This window comes from Pocillopora verrucosa, chromosome 11 (genome assembly GCF_036669915.1).
Source record: "Pocillopora verrucosa isolate sample1 chromosome 11, ASM3666991v2, whole genome shotgun sequence".
Lineage (NCBI taxonomy): Eukaryota > Metazoa > Cnidaria > Anthozoa > Scleractinia > Pocilloporidae > Pocillopora > Pocillopora verrucosa.
The window spans coordinates 1,547,449-1,569,864 of record NC_089322.1 but is presented as its reverse complement, the minus strand read 5'-3'; the positions used below and the strand labels follow the sequence as shown (position 1 = coordinate 1,569,864).

Sequence of the window (22,416 nt, the reverse complement as noted above, 5' to 3'; positions counted from 1 at the left end):
GCCACATCAAAGGAAAACATATCTGCTTAGATCAAAGCTAACCATCGTAAGGGACCAAAAACAACGAAACTTAAACACATTACATCTGTCTGAAGCGCGGTAAAATGAAAGTGGCTGGTTTCAGATTTGCATCCGATTTGTGGACAGAGTGCCGCGGAAAGAAACTCAGGTTACTTACAAGCTTTCATAGAACATGACCGAGTGGTTTCTGGTTTGGGTGTTGTAGGCGATAAACAATTTGAATCCCTGACTGGAGATCCGTCTCTTGACAAACAAATAACAGTTCTGCTCGTGTTACCGCGGCCACAACTGACGTTGCACTGCAAGAAAATAAAGACAGGGTTCTAAGTTTTATGATGGGCTACTCTATGTTAAGAGACAAACTTTCCGATGCCATAGAGATAGATTCTCGAGTTAGAGACAAGTGCGAACAGCTATCAGTCTAATGCGTCTCCACTCCCTTGCGTAAAGGGAAAGTTACACATAAATTTACTTACGTTATGCCACGGTCCTACACTCCAGAACCGAGAGTTACAACGTCCCAAATTACAAGATCGCCATGAAACAGGTCTTTTCTGTGCGTCACATTGCATATCTAAGGACTGGGTTCTACCATATTTTGCAACACAGCCCACTTTTCTGGTCTGGTGACCGCGTCCACACGTTTGGGAGCACTGCAGGCACAAGAACTCATGGCTTTAGTGCTTTGATATTTAATGTGAAAAACCACAACTATAAAATGCTATTAAATTTCTTCCGATGAAGATGTGCCATGCCGTTTATACATGCCAATGGCCATGAAGCAAAAGCAAGTGATAACGTCTGTACAAGTAAAATGACTCGAACCACCAGAGTTCATCCTGATTTCTTTAGCGACAACAAGTTTTGCTACTTCCCCTAAGTGGCATGCCAGCCTATCGCAGGCTAAACCCCTAATATTTCGAGAGTCAATTGTCTTGCTAAAGAACAAGACATTATGAGCCCATGCATTAGGCCACGCGAATCCCTACAACAGAAATGGCTGTAATTCAGCGAGTATATAATTTACCTCCGACCAATCTCCGGCTTTCCATTCGGGTGGACAGTTCGTTTCGAAGCAGTAGGAAACAGTTTCAGGTTTTTCTGCGGCACTGCATCGTTCACTACTAACTTGCCTTCCCGCTAAGTCAACGCACCAAGTATTACGATACTTTTTCCCGTACCCACACGAAGTAGAACACTACAAGTAGAAACAAAGGAAGGGGTTATACAGATGTCCAAATAGGCGCGCATAACCTTTTTACAGACAGCTATTTTCGGGCATTCATGTAGTTTCCTTTTTCAAATGATAAGGGAAACAAGGATACTCTCCGCTGAATGCTATGTTCCTAACAAGGATATTCCGAATGGCTCTGAATCCAACTTGGACTATTGGCTAGATAACATTTCAATCGATACTGTTTTTAGCTATAAAAAGGGTGCGTCGGTGGAATGGAGTTCTCGTGAGTAGGTATTGAAATGAAAGCTCCTGAGCTGTACTTTCATGTAGAACTGTTAACTTGAATAGATCACGCTGTACAACGAGCTTCTAAGTTTAAAGTCCCAGTGTGTGGCTGTTGAAATGTTGGCGTGATGAGACTGAAGTGGTAACATTTCATACCCGACTCCAACCGGAAATCTGCCAGCGGTACAACGTAGGAAGACATGCCCCTTTGTTACAAGGCTGTTTTTCTGTTGGCCGCCTCTCTTCATCACAGAACATGTTTCCTTTGTACTCCAGCTGGTGATGACATCTGATGTAACGTGTTCTTATACCCTCTCCGCACGTTTTTGAACACTGTAAGAATAAATGTAAAATAATATTTATGAAAATTGTAATTGCGGTCTGCACTCTTTAGGTGGTCTCCGCCACACACTCGCGATAAGTTGGCGTAAGGTACACGCGCACGAGAAAGAACGAATCACCGAGACCAGCAGACATGCAAACTCGCTCTGATTCTCGCGCGCACATTATTGTTCAGGCATTCCGGTCGAAATTAATCGGGCACCACTGGATTGAGAGGAAACTAAATTGCTCTCTTAAGTATATAAATTGAAGTTGTCAAAAGGAGCGTAGCTACCTCGCTCCACATTCCACTCTCCCATTCACCGCAGCGTCGTCGCTTGTTACAAGATCTGCGTGTTCGAGGTTTATGTTCGTCCGCGCATAACTCCTCTGCGATTTTTTCCCCGTTTTTAGTACCACACCACACATCACGTGTTTTTTCACCGATTCCACAGTAGACTGAGCACTAATGAAAATCAAAGAAGAAAGACAAAAGAATGGTGAGGCTACTTAACTTATTACTGTCTCTTATAAGAGAATCCATAATGGGGCGTTACGGCTATTTGGAAAACAAAACATACATCACCTGGAGGCAGTCTGTTTATGATACCAGTAAGCAAACATCCATAAGGGTGGGAAAACGTAATTAACTAAGTCATAATTGGTTCTAGTTTGCGAGTGATTGGTTGAAAGGCTACCCCGGGTATTCTTGATTCACCCATGAGAGAAGCAAAGCCTTCGTATTCAATTACTCCTGACAGTCAAGTTAAACCTCCCCTAAGATCACGAAGGATGTTCTCATACCTTGCCCCAAGTGCTTTTACGCCATTTGGCATCCGGGTGACATTCCCTCAGTTTGCAGTCTTCTTGGACGAAAGGCTTCGGCTTAAATGCACAAGCAGAGTCCTCAAGTGTGCGCTGTTGTTCCGTTGATTTACATTCAACGTTTCTTTTCCTGATTCCGTTACCACATTTGCGAGAACACTGCAAAATTACCATTAAAAATTCCTCGTTTGTCAAAGAAGTGACTCATAGGAAATACTTTCCAATAATCATGATCGATGAAGGCATTGTTCATTATTTTGCACGAGACGGCTTCAATTTTTATGTGTCTGGGTGAAAACTCAATATGTGAGTATTCCGATGAAAGCTCCTGTTTGTCATACTGCCAAACGTCATCGAAACTTTCTAGTCCCTGCCGAAAACCTGGAACGATTTATATGCAAGCTCCATCTTTACTGAGAAATAATTCAACGGTATGGTTTATGGTTTTCATTTTGATTTTTACCTTTGGCATTGTGAAAATCAAACATGTACTAGTTCTTCTTTATCACCATATTTTCTTAGGTATGGAGCTCCGTAATGGTGACTCTTACCTCCCCCCAGTCTCCCGTATGCCAATCAGCGCATTCTCTGATCTTGCAGGCTTCGGCTGAAGGAGGCCTCAAAGTCATGTCACACGCAGACTCGTCGTTCAATACACGGGAGTATTTTATAGAAAAACAGCCTACATATCGTAGCCTTAGTCCTTCCCCACATGTGCGAGAACACTGCAAAAAGATCAAGCACATTAATAAGTTTCTCAGGTGGTTTCGTTAAATATGTAAATAAACAGTTCTTTAATCAATAGTAACCCTCTCTTGAGCCACTTTCGATTATCGCATCAATACTACAGATCCTCTTTAAACGTTGAAGTAAAATGAATCTTGAATACGCTAATTGCTTAAAAAAAAATGGGGGCCACCAGAAGAGTTTTTGTGTTGCAATCACATAAAGCTTGAATTATGGGTGTTTCGAAGAGGTTGAATTGATACGATGGTAACCTTTAATTAAAGTAAAAAAATGGCACGTCCTTCGTAAAAACATTAAATTTCTGATGTTATACAACAATTATCGTTTTGGAATGGGAATGGAATAATAACACATTTTTTATGACTTTTTTCTGGAAGGCAAACGAAAAAGTGTGAGAGTATAGAACCATCGATCGAAAAGCGCTCCAATGAAGGACGTAAAATCGCAAAATGAGTTCAGAGACAACTTACCGGTGTCCATCTTCCGGTGTTCCATCTTGGACAGGGCCCAAGCTTACAAGGAATTATCGACTCTGGTTTGGTTCTTTCGTCACAAGTCGCCTTCACTCCGCTGAGGCATTCTACCAGTCTTTGTTTATATCCGTTTTCACAAGTCACCGAACACTGCCAAACAAGTCGAAAAAGATAGTTCAGTTAAGGTGGCACATATTTTGGAGGTGGTTGTGCAACACCTTCCCAAAGTAGCAACGGTAAAGGTGTTTTAAAAGGGTCTACAATAACAGCTTATTCAAATCAAAAATCAGTTTCTCTGTACTTAAGTTTCCCTTTAAGAAAGCGAAAGGCAAAATTGAGGTTCCTCGAAGAGGCGCAACGACCACTGAATCAATCACATCGACGATGATTGATTACAACAGAGCTGTAATAAACATTACCACAGTACCTTAGACCATTCTCCTGTTTTCCAGTGTGGGCACTGTCCCAAGTTACAGCGGGATCTGTTTGTCGGTTTGGCCCTAGGGTCGCAAGTATTTGGTCCCCCATCACATTCGACCACCCGCTCTTTGAATCCCTCGCCACAAGAGGACGAACACTACAATAACGAAGAAAAACTTAATTCACAACTACGAAAACAACTGCAACAACAATCCTTACTTTAACTTTTTTGCAATTCTATAATTAATTCTCCTGGCCGCGGAAAGTTTACTAAAGCTAGACCAGGCGGGTAGGCCAGTCTATCAAAATCTAAATGCGACATTCATTTTTTGTAAATAATTGACAATAAAATTAGTAACAAAACGTGAATTAAAGGACAACGGCTAGCAAGAATGACAGCAAAGTTATCAGAGATTTAATTTTGGTATATCCACATTCATTTCGAGGAAGTATTCTCCTGTCTTTTTTTCTCTTCTAGCTGGGGGAATCGATCGGTACGTCCGGAAATAAATCTAGCTGAGTCAGGTTAATAAGTTAGGTCAAGTCTCATTAACCCTTAACATAAGTACACATGTTTCCCAAGGCACTGACAAGACAAGAAGGTCTTTAGTTGGTTATCATTTCCTTCACTCTCGTGACCATTACAACAGTTTTTGGTGTCAGACATGTGGTATAAATACCCCACAGGTTTAAAAAGGTGGAGGGGTTGTGACCCCCTCCCCGCCTCCCCGACCATCCCTCTGGATCTGCCATTATGAGTAGTCAGAGGACTTACCTGTGACCATTCTGCCACTCTCCATTCTGGACAAGCACCAGGGTTGCAACTGATAGAGGTCTGTGGTCTGGTTCTAGGATTGCATCTGTTTAGTCCCGCACTACACCTGACATTGCGCTGTTTACGTCCTTCGCCACAAGTTACTGAACACTACAAAGCAAAAGATGAAGGGACTGACCAACCATTTTTTTAGTCCAAGACAACTGATGTGAGTAGGAGCCATTAACTCTGGTTCAAAAATGATAAAATGGGAACACGGATAACTCAAGGGTACATGCCATGCCATTCTATGCATTTACGCCAAAGAATGATAGCAAGGTCTGCACGCAAGTGTGCGCCTGAGTACAATTCCTAGGAAGGAGATCCAAGGTAAAATCACAGTAACACGCAAACACAAGTGCACAGCGGGGAACCCGACCTAAGATTGAGATATCTAGGGTAAAATTACAATAACACTGGCTGAAGTCCACTCCTTGGGCCCGGCCTAGGTCTTAGACATCCAGGGTAAAATTATTCGTCATCCAGTAACACAGCCCGAGTGTGAGACATCCCGGGTAAAGTTACAATCATTTTGAAACAAGCCCACACCATACTGAATCACTTACCTGACCCCAGTCCCCCGTCTGCCATTTAGGACATTCATCTAAAATGCATCTCTCTGTTGTTGCTGGTTTCTTTCTTGATTCACATGCGACGTCCGATCTGCTGCATTTAACCATACGCCGTATGAAACCACTTCCACAAGAAACTGAGCACTAGAAATAGATCGTTAAAATCACTTTATTGGTCCCGATTTGCAAGCATTCAAACTTCGTGCGATTAACAATGCAGTGCCGATGCGAGAGCGCTAACAACGCACTGAAACTCACCCAAATGCATGAATTTTATGAGTTAATGGAGAGCTCATTTCATTACCCATCGCTGTGTTAACGGACAGATCTCATTTTGCTAAATTAAAAGGTTAAAGAGTTCTAGATTTATGTCGAACGAACACAGTTTCTGGCTGTTGAATGGAGTCATAACTCTTTAATTACTTGAAACAATTCAACAGCAAGCGCGTGCACTTAAAAGTGGCTAAATCATTCTCAGAATTCTCCAACCACTATACAAAATGTTGAAAAGGGTTAAGTTTACTAGCAATTACAAACTTCATGCGAATCTAATTAAAAAGTATAATCTTTTTCTTTTCATGATGTATTCACTACCGATTTAGATAACGACGTTTCGATTGCACGCTGCCAGTCTTAGGCAATAGTCAACTACATGCCCGTCACCTTACGAAGCATTATACTCCGCTCTGATTGGTTGCTTTTCAACACCTCTTGTCAGCGCATTTCGATAATAAGCGAATGAATTGGGTTTAAAAAGACAGTCGTCCTACCTGGCTCCATTCAGCTGCTAACCATTCAGGACAAGCTCCAAGGTTACAACGAGAAACAGCTTCCGGTTTGCTGCTGGAATCACATTTATTCCTTCCTCCACTGCATGACACGGAACGCTTTTTGTTCCCATCTCCACAGGTGACGGAACACTGCAAGTCAAGAGCACCTCTGTTAAGAAGTCGTATATTTCTCTTACTCAGCGGAAAAGAATTAGTTTGAGTCCGTTTTGTGCACTGAAACCCAAGCTAGCTATGATTTCGTGTTAAACGCCACATTTGGTTGCCTATAGATCCTTCGTTAAACTCCAAATGAAAATTAAGCGACAAATTTGTAATAAAAAAATCTCATAAAATGAACCGAACTACGCAAGTGTCCACGGAAATGTCCCCGTCAACCTCAATGTCAAGTTTTAGATCTCTTAATACGATTGGCCAATTGATCAGATCACATGCGTCGCGCATGAATAGGAAGGGGGGGGGGGTGGAAAGAAAGATGCAGCTCAAAATACATTCACAAAGCTTATTGAAAATTTCAAAACAGGCCATATATCAGGTCCACGTGGCATGAATAAGAATGGAAAGGTCGCTAACCCCACTCCATTGGCCTGTCCGCCATTTTGGACATTCAGCAAGATCACAGTCCATCGTTGTTATTGGTTTCTTGCTTGGATCACAAGTTACATCCAATCTGCTGCATTGGACCGTGCGCTGTTTAAAGCCACTCCCACAAGTAACTGAACACTAATAATAGTAATCTCTGTGAGCGTAATTTCAAGTAATTGTGTTGCATTATTTCATTGGTTTACAAAACTTGTGCCACCCTCTCAACCAATCAGATCCAAGCTTTAGAACAGTCGCGACTCCGTAGCATATAGTTTCTCGCGTTGGAAGCCGTTGACATAAGGTTATTAAAATTCTAGTGGGTTTTTTATAGCAGTTAATTTATTCTGATTGATTATTTTAATCCTCTTGGTTCTTCAGGTGCCTTTATTATGATACGATCTTACCCTTCAACCCCTGAGAGTGATGAGTATTCAGTTTCTCACAACAATATCACCCCTGGATCAAATATTAAGGTCGTGAGAACAGAGGTAATGATTGCGAACTAAAGAAGCTCTTGATTATTAGGCAAGTTCTCTATGTAAGTACCATAGTAGACGTATAGAGAACAGCATGAAGAACTTGCAAACTAATATTAGTTTACCAATTCAAAAACATCTTTCTCTATTTTTTTACCGAGCTCAAAACTTACCATCTCTCTTATTTCTACCTACAAACATTACGCTATCAACATTGTTGATCCTAGCAGTATGAAGGAAACATGTCATATGAACTTCGTAATAGACCTTGCTCACAGTGGAGTCCCTGTGGCTCAGTGGTTAGAGCATCGGAGCGCGGAATCCGAAGGTCTGAGGTTCGATTTCTCATGGGGACTCAGAATTTTTTCTTTGTCCCACACTCATGACAAGACGAAAAAAAAAAATTTTTCTCTATTGATATTAGGGTGTAATGGATTAATCAGTTATGAATCTAAACTAGAAACAGATGAGTAGAAGAAAGAGCCTACCTTACTCCATTGGCTCGTTCTCCATTCAGGGCAAGCTCCAAGGTTACAATGAGAAACAGCTTCTGGTTTGTTCTTAGGGTTGCACTTACTTAATCCTCCACTACATGACACGGATCGCCTTCTGTTGCCATCTCCACAGGTGACAGAGCACTACAAGACGGGAAAACGATTAAGAATGCAAACCAAGACAACCTTACCGTGTATAATTACATCGGGATATAAAAGAAATATTTTCAACTTTCACGAGCCATTTTATCAACGCCACCCTATACCCCTCCCTACCCAACCCCTGCAAACACCCGAAAACATCACGCATACATGGCTTTAGCGAATATGTCCGAAGAATGTCGAATTCCATGCGATCGATTCAAAGACATGTTCATGAATCCTGTTTCAGTTTCCAATGGATCAGTTGTTATGCAGTTTCTGTTCAGGACTATTTTCACCCTAGAATCTTGCATTGCAGGTTTCTTCTAATTGACTTTAACTATATTCATCTCACCTGGGTCCATTCGCCAGTGATCCACACAGGACAGGAGCCAAGATTACAGCTGGCTATGGCCCGTGGTTTAGTTTCAAAGTCACAATTGTTTCTACCTCCTGAACACTCAACAGTGCGCTCTATTTTGCCATTTCCACATGACACCGAACACTACAAATCAGGACAGAGAACATTTTGTTATTTTCCTGAAGGAAAACAAATTGACGTGAAACAATTAGGACAGACTCCTTCAAAATTGTCTTTTTCGAATAACCCTCGCGCTATGTTTCCTCTACCTCCCCTCCCCCTCTAAGATTCTCTGTTCCTAAGCAAGTAATATGCTCATAAATGCCAAAAAGACCCAGGTGCTTACCTTACTCCACGGACCAAATTTCCATTCAGGACAGGTGCCAAGGTTGCAGCTCGTCTTGGCTTCGGGTTCAGTTCTTGCATCACACTTGCCTCTTCCTCCACTGCATTCAACTGAACGTTCTTTTACTCCAGTTCCGCAAGACACTGAACACTGTGACATTTAGAAGAAATTTTAAATTTAACGACAAAAGAAATCAGGGATTGCCTTCGTTGTATTGGCTTTACTAGGCTCTCTAGTTGGTCTAGAAAACTTGTACACCTTCCCAACCAATCAAATGCAGAACTCAAACCGATGGTGACCTGCCTTCCCGCGATTTCCCTCGCCAGAGCGCAGTTACATGTTTTTACTTTGGATTGTCATCGGCAACTTAGTGCTAATGAGCCATTGTTAGTATATTGGTTTCGATTTTAGACCGCTTTTCGATTGACAGTCGTAAACCAAGGGCAGAGTAATCAAGCCAATAAGAAGACAGAAAATATCACCAGGAGCCAATCAGAATTCTAAGTATAGAAAATTAAATTTCTCAAGCGCGGGAAAATGTGGATGCCGATTGGTTGTAGTTTTAAATCTTGTTGGTTGAGGGGATGGCGCGAGTTATCTGGGCCAATCAGATTGCGAAAAAAAAACAAATGCAATTTCACATTACTTTTGACTCTGAATGAAAAATTGCCCTTCGATGTTAACACTCAATCGAAAAGCACTCTTAAGTTTTCATTTGCTTTGAATAAAATTAAGTTAGGATCCTGTATCATCATTTTGTTTTTGACATCAACGGCAGTTCCGATGATCTACGAAGTTATTCCGACGACTATAGAGGGCACTTCGAATTCACCCCAAAGAACAAGCATGTTTCTAAGAACTAATTTCTTTCTCTGCATTTACCTGGTTCCAGTCACCGACTTTCCACTCAGGACACTTGCTAAGGTTACAGGACGTTATCGCCTCTGGTTTGCTTCCCTTGTCACATTTGTTTCTTCCTCCACTGCAGTAAACAATGCGCTTCCTTCTCCCAGTTCCGCAGGACACCGAGCACTGTAAAAGGGTAAGAAGTGTGCTTTAAAATCCATTTAATTGTATGAAACTGTTTTTGAAATCAACAAAATTAAATCAACTGATGAAGTTACAATAAGAACTTTATTGGAAGTGTGAGACTCCGTACAAGACCGTGTTTCATAAGAAGGCCTCTAATTTAAAACCTTTTTTTTAGCTGGACAGTTCTGCAACCTCAGGAAGACTTTCCGATAACCCCTACGAAGTCTTTTCAAGAACGTTACGCAGCCTTACTGACTAATTTCAAGACCTTTCGAGCGTATATCCTGATGGCAAATAGGTGAATACACGTGCATATTTAAGGAAAGTTTCCTTCATAGCCCTTGCAACGAAGAGTACGGCTATCATGTTTGTGTAGGCTCAGATTTGTTCAAATCTTTCTTTGTTTTAATATTTTTCAGAAAAATTTAATTTTTTTAAAAATAAGATTCGCAACATGTAAATGCAAAATATGTTACCCGACTCCATGCATCAAATCTCCAAACAGGACAAGCACCAAGATTACAGCTGGTTATGGCAAGCGGTTTGTTTCTTGCGTTACAATTCCCTGCCCCTCCACTACATGTAACTGTACGTCTTTTTTCACCATTTCCGCAGGAAACTGAACACTGCAAAGAAAACAAATTTCATTTGTCAACCTCTAGTATTTTTTATCAGAATTGGGCGAACGTTTGTTAGCACGAAAACCGGACTGACCTGACTGGCGGACTAAATTTTTATTTTTTTCTGCCTACGAAATAAATTCCAGCCCGTTTACTTAGGTGGGAGGTCTTCTCAATACTATTCATCAGGAAAGTTTTCGCTCAATCTCTGAGGGGATTTTTGCGCGATCTTTCAAGCAGGAGAAGATGAGTTATGATATTAATTGGGCACTCCAAGACATCCTACTAAAATCTCAGTCACAAAAACAGAATTTCCTTACCGTTTCCCAGTCTCCCGCCTGCCATACAGGACACGGCCCCATGTTGCATTGGGCGTAAATATCTGGCTGGTTTCTATAGTCACATGACCGTATACTGCTTCCAACACATACCACTTTACGAAATTGCCAGCCTCGGCCACAAGTCACAGAGCACTAGAAACAATAAACAAGAATGATTTTTTTTCCTTTATAGGATTCCTTGATATAAAAGGTGTGTTTGTTCACCGTGGTTACTTGACAGATGAATAAAAGCCGTTAGTCTCACTGTTTTAAGTCGCTATCAACGGTAAACTCAAGGTATTAATCATAAATTAAGTTGATCTCAATCTTAATCTTGAATTATTTCTTACATTATTTATGCTTAAGTGTAAAAGAGAAAAAAACGGTTTTTGCGTTATCTGAATCAAAGTTTGGACCCCTCGATGGAACAATTCCGTGACCATCCTTGCAGCGTGAATGAAAGCTTTGAAAATAACAACGACAACAATAACGGCAACTTTAACAACAAAGCTCAAAACAACAGCAACAACGACAATAAAACCGACAACGACGAAAACGTGGCAAAAAAAATAACAACAACCACTATCATCAAAAACAAAAACAACAACAGCATCAAAATAAAACCAGTAACAACAATGATTACTACAGCAAGTGATAATTACTGACAATTAATTACCTTTTGCCATTCTCCAACACTCCATTTTGAGCAGCGCCCATGATCACATTCGGCCGTTGAAGCCGGTTTGCTCGTGGGATCACATTGATGGTCCAGGCCTCCGACACAATCCACTTTGCGTGTCTTAGTTCCCTTCCCACAAGACTTTGAGCACTAAAAATCAGTCACATGAGAGGGGTCAAAAGACATTACTAGGTCAACACTTCAATAATCAGTAGTAAAACATGCTTACAGTTATCAACAAGCTTGTGCCAGCTTTCAATGACTTACTTAGTTCTTATCTTGGAGTGCTTTTCAATAACCAAGGTAATGACAACGGCCACTCAGGAAAGAATTACTAAGTTCAAAAGGCACTGAAAACTCAAAGTAACTTGACAACCAAACTGCCAACAGCGCGGGTAAACGAAGGTGACCTGGTCCTTCTTGATTTTTAGTTTTGCATCTGATTGGTTGGATAAGTGACGCGATTTCTCCTCTAGTGTCCCTATATCGTTTTGTATTAGTATGTTAGCCGCCAGCTAGATTATTTCTGTCCTTTCTTCGTTCGATTTCATTTACCTTGTTTGTTATCATTGTAAATTACTGTTATTTGAATCATTTTTCCTTAATTTCAGAAAAACTGGTTAAGCAATTAAAATTTGAAAATAAATCGGTGCGTTCGCCACAAAGGCATTCATTAATACCTTACTCCACAACCCTGTTCTCCATTTCGGACAAGGGAAGTTGTTACACCTCAACGTAGAGCGTGGTTTGGTTCTTGTGTTACAATTGGAACTGATTCCAACGCAAGCCACGTTCCGACTTTTAACTCCTGAGCCGCACGTCACTGAGCACTGAAAAAAGAACAGTATTACTCTTTAAACTCTAACATCAGTTTACATATTCTCCATACTGTTCTCTATACATTTCTTAAGGTGCTGATAAGGAGAATTTGCTCAACAATCAAGAGCTTCTCTTGTTGGCAATTATTGCCTTTATTTTCGTGACCTTAATGTTTGATTCAGGAGTGATATTGTAAGGAGATATTGGATGCTGATCACTCTTAGGGGTCACAGGGTTAAAAACAATCAAACAATGAAAGGGTGGTGACAAGAACCAGAACAAGTGAAAGCAGTTTGCTTGAAGAACCCAAGTCGGAATTGGTTTTAGTCAGCTTCTAATTAGTTAGCCCTATTGCTCCCAAGATGTAATTAGTAATTTAATTCTCCTCACCGTCTGCCATACAATTGATGCAAGCACGTTGCGCGGACTGATTGTTTTGTTTTGCAAAATTTTTGTGACTCGAGTTATGGACTTTGCGGGCTTAGCTTTGATATTCTACGTGAAGGATACACGACAAAGCTGTTGGGTTACCAGACGCGAGTTTCTGTGGTAGAATTGTGACTGGATGATTCCCCCCCCCCGTTTTTTTTTCCGCAGTTTTTTGTGTTACATACCTCTCCCCATGGACCTGCCTCCCATTGTGGACATTTAGCAAGATCACATCTCTGTAAGGTGTCTGGTTTCGTTAAAACATCGCATGGTATGTCTATGTCACTGCATTCCACTGAGCGAGTCTTCACTCCTAAGCCACATGTCACAGAGCACTTGATATTCATCAGAAGAACGAAAGAAAATTTATCAATATCCAACCACATGCAGAGGTAAAATTTGCGCAGAAAACGATTTTAAAAGGACTACTTACTCGGCCCCATTCTCCTGTCATCCATGTAGGACACGGTCTAATGTTACATGCCTCTTTGGCTGAGGGTTGATTTTCTTTGTCACATCCGGGACTTAAGCGACCATTTGGTAATCTACAATCCACAGTTCTCAGCCTTGAACCATTTCCGCAGGAGACCGAACACTACAAAAAAGAGAGAGATAGCGCGCAACTTAATTTGGAATTTCATCTAATGCAATGCATAATAGTTTTGCTCTACGTGGGGCATAAATTAAGAAAGTGGACCACATGTGCGCATGAGCGAACGTTGTAGTAGCCTAGTGGCATGCTTCTAGGACGTCACCGCCACGTTATTTTACAAGAGCTTTAGACAACTACACAAATCAATATGTCAAGTTGTTTAAGAAGCAAACAAACTTTTTTTGATAAAGTTAGAAAGAAAATTGTGAATCGACAGCCAGGGAAAGTCGAAAAGCTTCGAGTTTTCATTTTTTTCCCTACTTTTGTATCCTTATATAGATTTTGGCGAATTTTTTATTTTTCCTCGCATATTTTCTGTGTCAGCGGTTTTTCCCAGAGTTCTGTGGCGGGAAATTGGCGCACGGCCGGTCGAATTGATCCTCTTGCGTTTAACTGCTGTGTTACGTAAATTTGGTCTCACCTCTCCCCATAGCCCTGCATTCCACCGCGGACAAGCTTTAAGATCGCATCGCTCAGTCGTCAACGGCTTCGTTTCAGAATCACAGCTTATTTCTTTATCACTGCATTCCACTGAACGCATTTTGGTCCCTAATCCACAAGTTACCGAGCACTGTAAAAGGAAAGAAGAAAATTTTCTTACAGCAGCGACATACATTAGATTGTGTGATTCTATCTAAACACGATAAAGAGAGGAAAGTAGCAGAGTGTTAACAAAAAAAAATTGCATCAGCTTATCTAAAATATTTGATCAGATCATCTAATAAAAATTAGACTCTGTATCACTACCTCCTTCTATTTCTATGATAGTAAATGGCGTTTCATTGTTTCCGGGAATAAGTTAAAAGACTGAAGTCAGCACGTGTCTTGTTAAGCCTCGAAGGAAAGATATAAAGAGAGGGGAGGTTCCCTCTTCCCTTTGTAGTTTTTAAAACCATTCCCTCTATTTTCCAAGAATTAGTTGAGAGCCCTCTATTTAAGAGACTCTCTTCAATGCCTAGTATATTCAATTTGATCGTTTTGACAAAAAACGACATATGATAAGCAAATTCTGTCTTGCCTGCCCCCATTGACCAGTGATCCATCGTGGACACGCCCGAAGATCACATCGTTGTGTGTTCCGTGGTTTCGTTCTGATATCACATTGTATGTCTTCGTCACTGCATTCGACTGAGCGAAAATTCATTCCAGAGCCACATGTTACTGAACACTACCAAAGAGAAACAATAGCGCTTAAGTGGTTCACTCACTTAAATTTATGTAAAATATTCTAGAATTCTCTAAATTTAAGTCCAATAAGACCACTCACTTTGCCCCATTCTCCCGTCATCCATGTAGGGCATGGCCTAATGTTGCAGGCCTCTTTGGCAGATGGTCTGATTCTTTCATCACATCCGGGACTCAATTGTCCAGTCTCCAGTTTACACTCAACACTGCGTTGCCTTGTGCCTTCACCGCAGGAGACTGAGCACTAAAGAAAAAGAAATACGTCCACCCTCGTCAAAAGTACCAACGGAAAAGAGGAAAAATGAAACGAAAATGACTTGTTTAGGAGCCTTTGTACTTGAAAAATACGATGCACCTTGTAAAATATCCACATGCATAATATGTTAAGCCTTTCAATGAAAAGTATATGCATGTATACAATTACCTCTTCCCAGGGGCTTGTGATCCACTGTGGGCATGCCCTAAGAACACAGCGCTCCTTGGCCAGCGGTTTTGTTTTAGTATCGCATGGTACATCTTTATCACTGCATTCAACTGTGCGTACCTTTACTCCTGAACCACAAGTCACTGAACACTGAAGGACAAGAAAAAGAAATCAGCGACTGATGCCATAAATGTGTATTTGAAGCCCTTCAAAAAAATTGAATTAAATGATTGACAGATCTAAATAGAATTCTTACTTTGCCCCAGGCCCCAGTCATCCACGAGGGACACGGTCTAATGTTGCAGCCCTCTTTTACTGCAGGTTTGATTTTCAGATCACATCCAAGACTCCGTTGTCCATCTGTAGATTTGCAATCAACTTGACGTTTTCTTATGCCTTCTCCGCAAGAAACGGAACACTAACGTAAACAAAATAACATAGATCAACTGTTACTTCTAAGTACACCATTAAAAATATGGAAATGTATTCATTTCGCCGTATGGCTTTCTTTAATCAAACCCCGTTGTTCGAATAGTAAGGATACATTTTATAGTGTGTTCTATTTCTAAAAAAATAATAGTGTGAAATATCACAAAGTAAAAAAAATCCTTAAAAATTTAAATTAAAATTCATTAAATTTTCTTTCAAGTCAAAAAGTATTGTGAGAGAGTGAAAATACCTCTTCCCATGGGCTTGTTATCCATTGCGGACACTCTTTCAGGTCACAATTGCTAATGGTTTCGGGTTTTGTCCCGGGATCACATTTGATATCTCTGTCACTGCACTCCACGGAACGAGCTTTAGTTCCTGCCCCACAAGTTACTGAACACTGTGAAATAAAATGTTTCTTTTCATAAGACCCATAAGGCCATGCTCTATGCAACTCGATAGAACAATGACATCATAGTGTAAGCTCACTTGTGTAAGGACCAGTTGACGTGAATTAGTCCGGAGAAAGCCGTTTTGGCCCCGAGAACATGAATTCTTATAGTGCAAGTAAACTTAAAAAGAAAATCGCGTTTTCGATGAATTGTAAGTTTCTTATTTTAAAGCAAAGGAAAAAAAAGGAAAATATTTAATAAGAATATTATTTTTAGTAATCCAGCGCATGCCCTTCTCATGTATTTCAACGCGTCCTTTTTAGACTCAAACATAAACTCAACATTCAGAAGATATAGTGGCATTTGATGAAATTTCTTCTTGCTTGAGTTTGGTTGGGAACGGACGATGCTCGACATACGGTTACCTCAGGCCTAACTTTTTCCCATGAATCCCTCCCGCTTGTTTAATAAGCACATAGAATCTCGCTCATGACTAGGTTTATATGTTGAGAAATTGCGCCAGAGGGATAACTTACACTGCCCCAGTCCCCTGTCATCCATGTAGGACACGGTCTTATGTTGCAGGCCTCTTTAGTCGTAGGTCTCTTTTTCTTGTCACATCCGAGGCTTAACTGGCCATTTGCGAATCTACAATCAACACTTCGTTGTCTGGTGCCTTCCCCGCAGGAGACTGAACACTGCAGAGAAGAAAAGTGGATGTATTGCTCTATACGAGGTTGGATTTTACCCTGTAATCTTCCATTCTAAGCACGACAGGTAAAAGAAAGTTTCAAACGTTCTCCTTCCAAAATAAGCCTTCACTACGTACCTCACTCCATGGTTCTTCGTGCCATACGGGGCATGCTCGTAAAACGCATTCCATAACGCTGGCTGGTTTGGAGTTAGGATCGCAGTCGCTGCTGATCTGACCATTGTCATGACTACAGCTGATTTCCCGATGTCTTTCACCTTGACCACACGTGACAGAACACTGAAAGGAACAAACTAATCTAGATTGAAGTGACCGGTGGTAATCCTTTCAATCCTTCAACTCCCACGATCTCATTAGTAATTCTCCTTACTGTCTGACATATAAATCTTGTGGTGCTAGTTCGGAGCATTTGGTATTGGATCAACTGATTATCCCCTAGTTGATATTTTTCTTTGTTTTCATCACTTGACAGCTTGATATTGTAATGATATTGTCAGGAGAAATTCTGTCTTGATCACTCATGGGAGTTAAAGGTATTAAATAAGAATTGAAAACAAACAGGTATGATTCAACGCAGAAACAAGTGATGTTAAAAAAGAATCAATTTTACCTCGCTCCACGTTCCTTCCTTCCAACTCGGTTTTTCTTGCGGAGTCGTCGGAGCTGGCGTAGTTGATTTACACGGGTTGATCTGACAATCTCTCCTGTTCTTTGGGCGGATTCTTTGATCGCAATTTTCGTCTTTTGTTATTTTCCAGTTGTCATATGTGCACTTGACTACACGAAGCTGAAAACCCCAGCCACAAGGCTGAGAGCACTGCAATTGAACAAAGATTAGATAAAATCTGAAGGCAAACCTATTGAAGCAAACAAATCTGGAACTTATCCTGGTTTCAGCAGCGTGGGGCTACTAGAACCGTTTCTATAACTCCGAGGAGGCATGTTTGACCATCGCCTGTTACCATGGTTACCCTGAGAATAGTAACTATGATTACCCTGAGAATAGTAACCATGGTTACCTCCTAAGAATAGTAACCATGAATCTCCCAACAATAGTAATCATAGTTCCATGGTTTCTCGGGTATTTCTTGATAGTAGACAAAATATATTAATTTATTATGTGAGACAACATAACCGTCTCTGAGGCTTGAAGATTTTGTTTTAATGAGAAAAACTTCTTTTCTTTCTTTTTCCCTTTGATAAAATTTTTCAAACATTTGAGACTTCATCGCATCTCTAAACAACTTCAATCTCGTTAGAAATAATTCTCAACGCATCATTTTGGAGGAACTTTTTTTTCTGTTAAAGAAACTTGAGTGTGTGATCTTTGACATGAAACTTGCAAATGAATCGTAGAAACTGTATTGAAAAAAAATTCAAGCAAAGAAGGTAGGAGGCAAAAAGATCCTTACTCTGCCCCAGGACCCGTGTTTCCAGCTTGTGCACGGTAGGACTTTGCATTCTTGTCTGTTAGCGGGTTTCTTTTTTTCTTCGCAATACTTCTTATTGACCAACTCCTGCTTTTCTACAGCAGTCTCGTACCCAGGCTTCACCTTCACGCATTCAACATCACGATAGCGTGTCCCAGGCTTCTCTCCGCACGTCGCAGAACACTAGAGAAAAACATTTCATAAAATTAGCAACAACAACAACGACGACAGCAAGATATTAACTTTTAAAAAAAGGTGAAAGAAAAATATCCGATAAAACGCGAAAAAAAAAACAAGGGAGGAAGATGTAGGACAATTTACCAACCACTCAAACAACTTAACGAGGACTTCAACAAGTTTTTCCAAAAGCGGCTGCCCTAAAAGAGGCCGTACGACAAAACCCAAACACGAGAGCGTGCTCGTAGGCCGCAGACCGCTGGTCACTGGCTTTTTATTGCTTAACGAAGTAAAAACAACAGTAATGTTATACTGTATGCACTTATTGAAACTTACCGGCGTCCATAACGAATATCTCCAATAATACTTCGTGTTTTCGCCTGAATCTGGAAACATGAACAGCATCGTTCTGCAGTCTTCCCTTTTACACTCTTTGCGGGAGATTGGTCTGGCCAGGGGGGAGCACTGGATGTCATCCAACACTCGAGGGACGGGTTCCCCCGACTGACAAAGGACGCGCCGGGTCATAAAACCCGCGTCACACGTCTTGGAGCACTGGAAACGATAAACAAGATCAGGAAGACGGCTACGAGATTAAGTTTTTACACCCTTACATCAACATTCATACTCTCCACGCTGATTTCTCTAAATTCTCTGTGATCAGTAAGGACAAGGAGAATTTCTATGATAGTCAGGAGCTTCTGAAATTGGTGATCATTTCCACTTAAAATAAAAAGTTAATCAAAGACAAAGTGACTTCAAATTAACTTACGTCCGTCCATTTCCCCGCAAACCAGTACGGACACTTTTTGAGGTCACATGACTTTGTCGAGACTGGCCGCTGACTCGGATTACAGGCTGTGTCCATAACAGTTCCTTTTTCACCAGTACATGTCACATGACGGGTGCGCTGTCCCGAGCCACAGGTCACACTACACTGGGAGAGGAAAATAATGAATGAGATGCTCATTTGTTGGAATTTGATACTGGCGAGAGGAGGCAAGGTGCTACAATGATCAAGCGATAGGACGGGAGGCAAGGGGTTATGATGCTAACGCGGTGAGCGGAAGGTTTCAAGAGCGATTTTTTGTTTTAACCATAATACTGCGGTCCTTTACAATGTCATCAACTCTTGGTGTCCTTTCACTCATATATTGAAAGTACTCCTCCCGGGAGATAGTCTGCACTGGACCCCTGCTAGATCATTTTTCACAAACGTAAAGTTAGGTTTGGCTGATTAATTTCAAGCATAGCTGACCAAACAAACAGTCTACAAATTGTACTATTTAAGGGAAGATTGGCAGCATTCCCATGCAGGCTGTAAGTAGTTAGGCCCCAATCAGTGTCAGACAAATTGTCTGCTGTAGACGAGTGCCTGCTTCTAGGAAAAGGTTCTTAGCAGAGGTTGGACAATGAATATACAGACAGACAGTCAAACGGACGAACAGAAAGAGAGACAATCAGGCATAGAGGTCGACAGACAGACAGATAATCAGGAAGACAGGAAGATAGACCGACAAACAGAAAGAGATACAGATAGCCTGACAAACACGCAAAAGGATAAACAGACAAGCATGGTTTTAAATCCATAGGATAAAGCAATCGAGAATGTAAACAAGAACTCTTTTTAATTACCGAGGTCCAGTTTCCCTTTGTCCACCACGGGCACTTAAAAGTATTGCAGTGTCTATTAAGTGAAAGTTTGTCACTTGGGTGACAATCTCGATCCTCAAGTTTTTCTCCAAAATTGTCTATACATTCTGCCGTTCTGTTTTGTCTTCCTCTACCACAACTCTTTGAGCACTGAAAAAAACAAAAACAAAAACAAACAAAAAAAAGATGGACACTAGTTTTCATTAATTGGTGGGAGAGTAGGAATCGTTATAGTGGGGAAACGTTTCCTTGCGCCATGCTGACACCTGGCAGGTTATTTTATTGTCCTGAGACGGAGAGGGGAGAAGGATTCACTTTAGTGGGAAGTAGAATTTACGCTAAAAAGAATGGAATACACCTAAGGGGTGTCCGAATGTATGCCCTAGGGGTGAATGCACTCTGGAGGAGACAAAGGCACCTGAGGGTAGTCAAATGCAACCTGAAGAGGTCAAATAAACACCAAGGAAGTCAAATGCATCCTGAAGGAGTCAAATAAATAAATGAAGAATTGTTTAAAGAGCTTCCTTGCTAATTTTTATAACACATTTTTCTCTATCAATCAGAACTCGTGTACTATCTTAACCCCAGTTCAAATACCTTGGACCACTCAGAGTAGACCCACTTGGTTCCCTCGCACTTTCCTTCGCACTGAACAACCACGGCAGGCTTTGAACCTTTTGCACAATGTTTGTCCTTCACAATATCCCAGCGGTCACTGCTAATACGCATGCACCGTACGATACGTGTCTGGTTCCCAGCCCCACAGCGTGCAGAGCACTCTCCTGAGCTCTGTATTTTCCATCTGCAAATTTAAGAAACAAACCAACTTTCTTTTTGTGTCATTTACAATTTGTCCTCTAAAGCTACTAAAGCATAAATCGTTCAATCTATCGTTCTGTTTGTCCGTCTGTTTGGCAGTCATTGTCTCTCTCGTCAGACTTTCAGGCATTCACGATGTGAACCAGTCTTTTGTTCTGTATATCCCTCAGTCCTACTATCTCAGTCCGTCTGTTGATCATGCAGTCAATCAGTTAGACATTATCTTATGCCGTCTGTCTCTCTGTCCGTCTGTTTGTTAGTCTGTTTGTCTGTCTGTCTGTATTTCTGTCTGTCTGTCTATCTGTCTGTCTGTTTGTCTGTCTGTCTCTTTGTCTGTCTGTCTGTCTGTCTGTATTTCGGTCTATCTCTTTGTCTGTCTGTCTGTCTGTTTGTCTGTCTGTCTGTCTGTCTGTCTGTGCATCTGTATGTGTGCCTGACGGAAAGTTATTTACTTATCCTTTCAGTTTATAGTAAAAGTAACTTAAGAACTGAAATTAAGCCTTTTACCCACCAAAAGTATTGAAACAATTGCATTACTTACTCGAGTACGCAACTTAAATTGCAGGGCTCTGATACACTGCTCGGACGAGTCCTCTGATCACAGCGGGAATTTGACACTTGTTGTTTGTCAATAGCACGAACACATCTGGGTTGGCGGTTTCTTTTTCCTGGTAAAAACAGAATTTCAAATTTAAAAAAATTTAAGAAATGAGGAACGCGTTTAAGCATGAGAACATAGTTGATGTACTTTTTTTTTAGTTTTCCAGACATGCGCACCATGATTCTTAATCAAGGATCAAAGTGACACCATGGTGTCACATTGGAAAGCGCACCTCACTTCGAGAAAGTTTCTATAAATGACTAGAACTTAGTGAGTGCAATTGACACATCCCTGGCCTGGACTAGGTGCCTCCTGATTCATTCCTTCATAACGCTAAGATGGTGTGTCGTGGGGAGTGTAGAGTGGTAAATTTTGTCAGGCAAGTGTTGTGTGACAGTGGCTGCGTGGCCAGTGTTAGGCTTTTTGGGACAAGTCACGCGGGAATATTTGTCCCACCTCGGCATAGTTTATTACACTGCGTCCAAGGTCCAAGCTGGCTCCACATGTATACAAGCTTTCTTGGTTCCGATATCTTTTGATTGAATGAGTAGTGGATGTTGGGAGGTAATACGTCACCAACTTCAAGAACCTGTGAAATCAAAGAAGCCTTTGGATCAACTCATAAATAGACAAGAGAAAGGGAATCTTGAAGATTTACAAAACGAAACGATTGAGTTCTCTGGCCCAGAACAACTGAGACGGGAAAGGGACTTTACAAGTCAGTTCACTGAACCTTTTTCTTACAATTTATTTATTTCTTTTCCATTTCTACCGCTCTGTATCCGCTGTTGGTCAGTATTTCGGGCGCTTCCTCACGTTATTAAAAAAAAACTCGTTTGTAAAGAGACTAAACCAGAGTCGACGAGATGTTTCCTAATTCAGTTGCACCGGGAGTAAATTACGCCCTCGCTTATTACCTTTACATGGACACGTGACGTTGCTATTCAAACGACACCATTTGATGGGCTGCACTGTATACTCACGTGCACTTTGATTGGTTCAGTAACTTTTCCTGAAATCTTTATTTGTTCCGTCGCTTTTTCAGAACCTGAGTACCAGACCTTCGCGCCAGGGACACGGAATTCTCTTATTCCGACCCCCACAATCATTCCTCCGTTGAGAAGGAACTTATCATTTTGATCCTGAAGTGCTGAAAATATGGAACGGAGAGGACTTTAGGACAGTTGCATGAAGCGT

General features: G+C 41.1%; 1 protein-coding gene across 2 annotated transcripts in view; it reads right to left on the bottom strand.

Moving 5' to 3' along the window:
- LOC131772188 (A disintegrin and metalloproteinase with thrombospondin motifs 9) overlaps positions 1-22,416 on the bottom strand; it is a 47,312-nt gene that overhangs the window by 5,746 nt on the left and 19,150 nt on the right. For both annotated transcript variants that reach the window (XM_059088086.2, XM_059088092.2), the window contains exons 19-58: positions 22,203-22,369; positions 21,676-21,808; positions 21,160-21,286; positions 20,397-20,601; positions 19,782-19,949; positions 18,919-19,083; positions 18,483-18,701; positions 17,952-18,152; positions 17,150-17,356; positions 16,657-16,818; positions 16,364-16,525; positions 15,686-15,835; positions 15,263-15,424; positions 15,007-15,156; positions 14,665-14,826; positions 14,416-14,565; positions 13,819-13,968; positions 13,179-13,340; positions 12,931-13,080; positions 12,178-12,327; positions 11,495-11,647; positions 10,819-10,971; positions 10,355-10,504; positions 9,729-9,878; positions 8,847-8,996; positions 8,495-8,644; positions 7,993-8,142; positions 7,017-7,166; positions 6,426-6,575; positions 5,650-5,799; positions 5,045-5,194; positions 4,277-4,426; positions 3,847-3,999; positions 3,181-3,354; positions 2,609-2,788; positions 2,100-2,270; positions 1,640-1,816; positions 1,049-1,219; positions 498-674; positions 179-320 (exon numbers count right to left, since the gene is read on the bottom strand). In XM_059088086.2, coding sequence (XP_058944069.2) covers positions 179-320; positions 498-674; positions 1,049-1,219; positions 1,640-1,816; positions 2,100-2,270; positions 2,609-2,788; positions 3,181-3,354; positions 3,847-3,999; positions 4,277-4,426; positions 5,045-5,194; positions 5,650-5,799; positions 6,426-6,575; positions 7,017-7,166; positions 7,993-8,142; positions 8,495-8,644; positions 8,847-8,996; positions 9,729-9,878; positions 10,355-10,504; positions 10,819-10,971; positions 11,495-11,647; positions 12,178-12,327; positions 12,931-13,080; positions 13,179-13,340; positions 13,819-13,968; positions 14,416-14,565; positions 14,665-14,826; positions 15,007-15,156; positions 15,263-15,424; positions 15,686-15,835; positions 16,364-16,525; positions 16,657-16,818; positions 17,150-17,356; positions 17,952-18,152; positions 18,483-18,701; positions 18,919-19,083; positions 19,782-19,949; positions 20,397-20,601; positions 21,160-21,286; positions 21,676-21,808; positions 22,203-22,369 — 6,453 coding nt within the window. The remainder of the gene's footprint in view (positions 1-178; positions 321-497; positions 675-1,048; positions 1,220-1,639; positions 1,817-2,099; positions 2,271-2,608; positions 2,789-3,180; positions 3,355-3,846; positions 4,000-4,276; positions 4,427-5,044; positions 5,195-5,649; positions 5,800-6,425; positions 6,576-7,016; positions 7,167-7,992; positions 8,143-8,494; positions 8,645-8,846; positions 8,997-9,728; positions 9,879-10,354; positions 10,505-10,818; positions 10,972-11,494; positions 11,648-12,177; positions 12,328-12,930; positions 13,081-13,178; positions 13,341-13,818; positions 13,969-14,415; positions 14,566-14,664; positions 14,827-15,006; positions 15,157-15,262; positions 15,425-15,685; positions 15,836-16,363; positions 16,526-16,656; positions 16,819-17,149; positions 17,357-17,951; positions 18,153-18,482; positions 18,702-18,918; positions 19,084-19,781; positions 19,950-20,396; positions 20,602-21,159; positions 21,287-21,675; positions 21,809-22,202; positions 22,370-22,416) is intronic.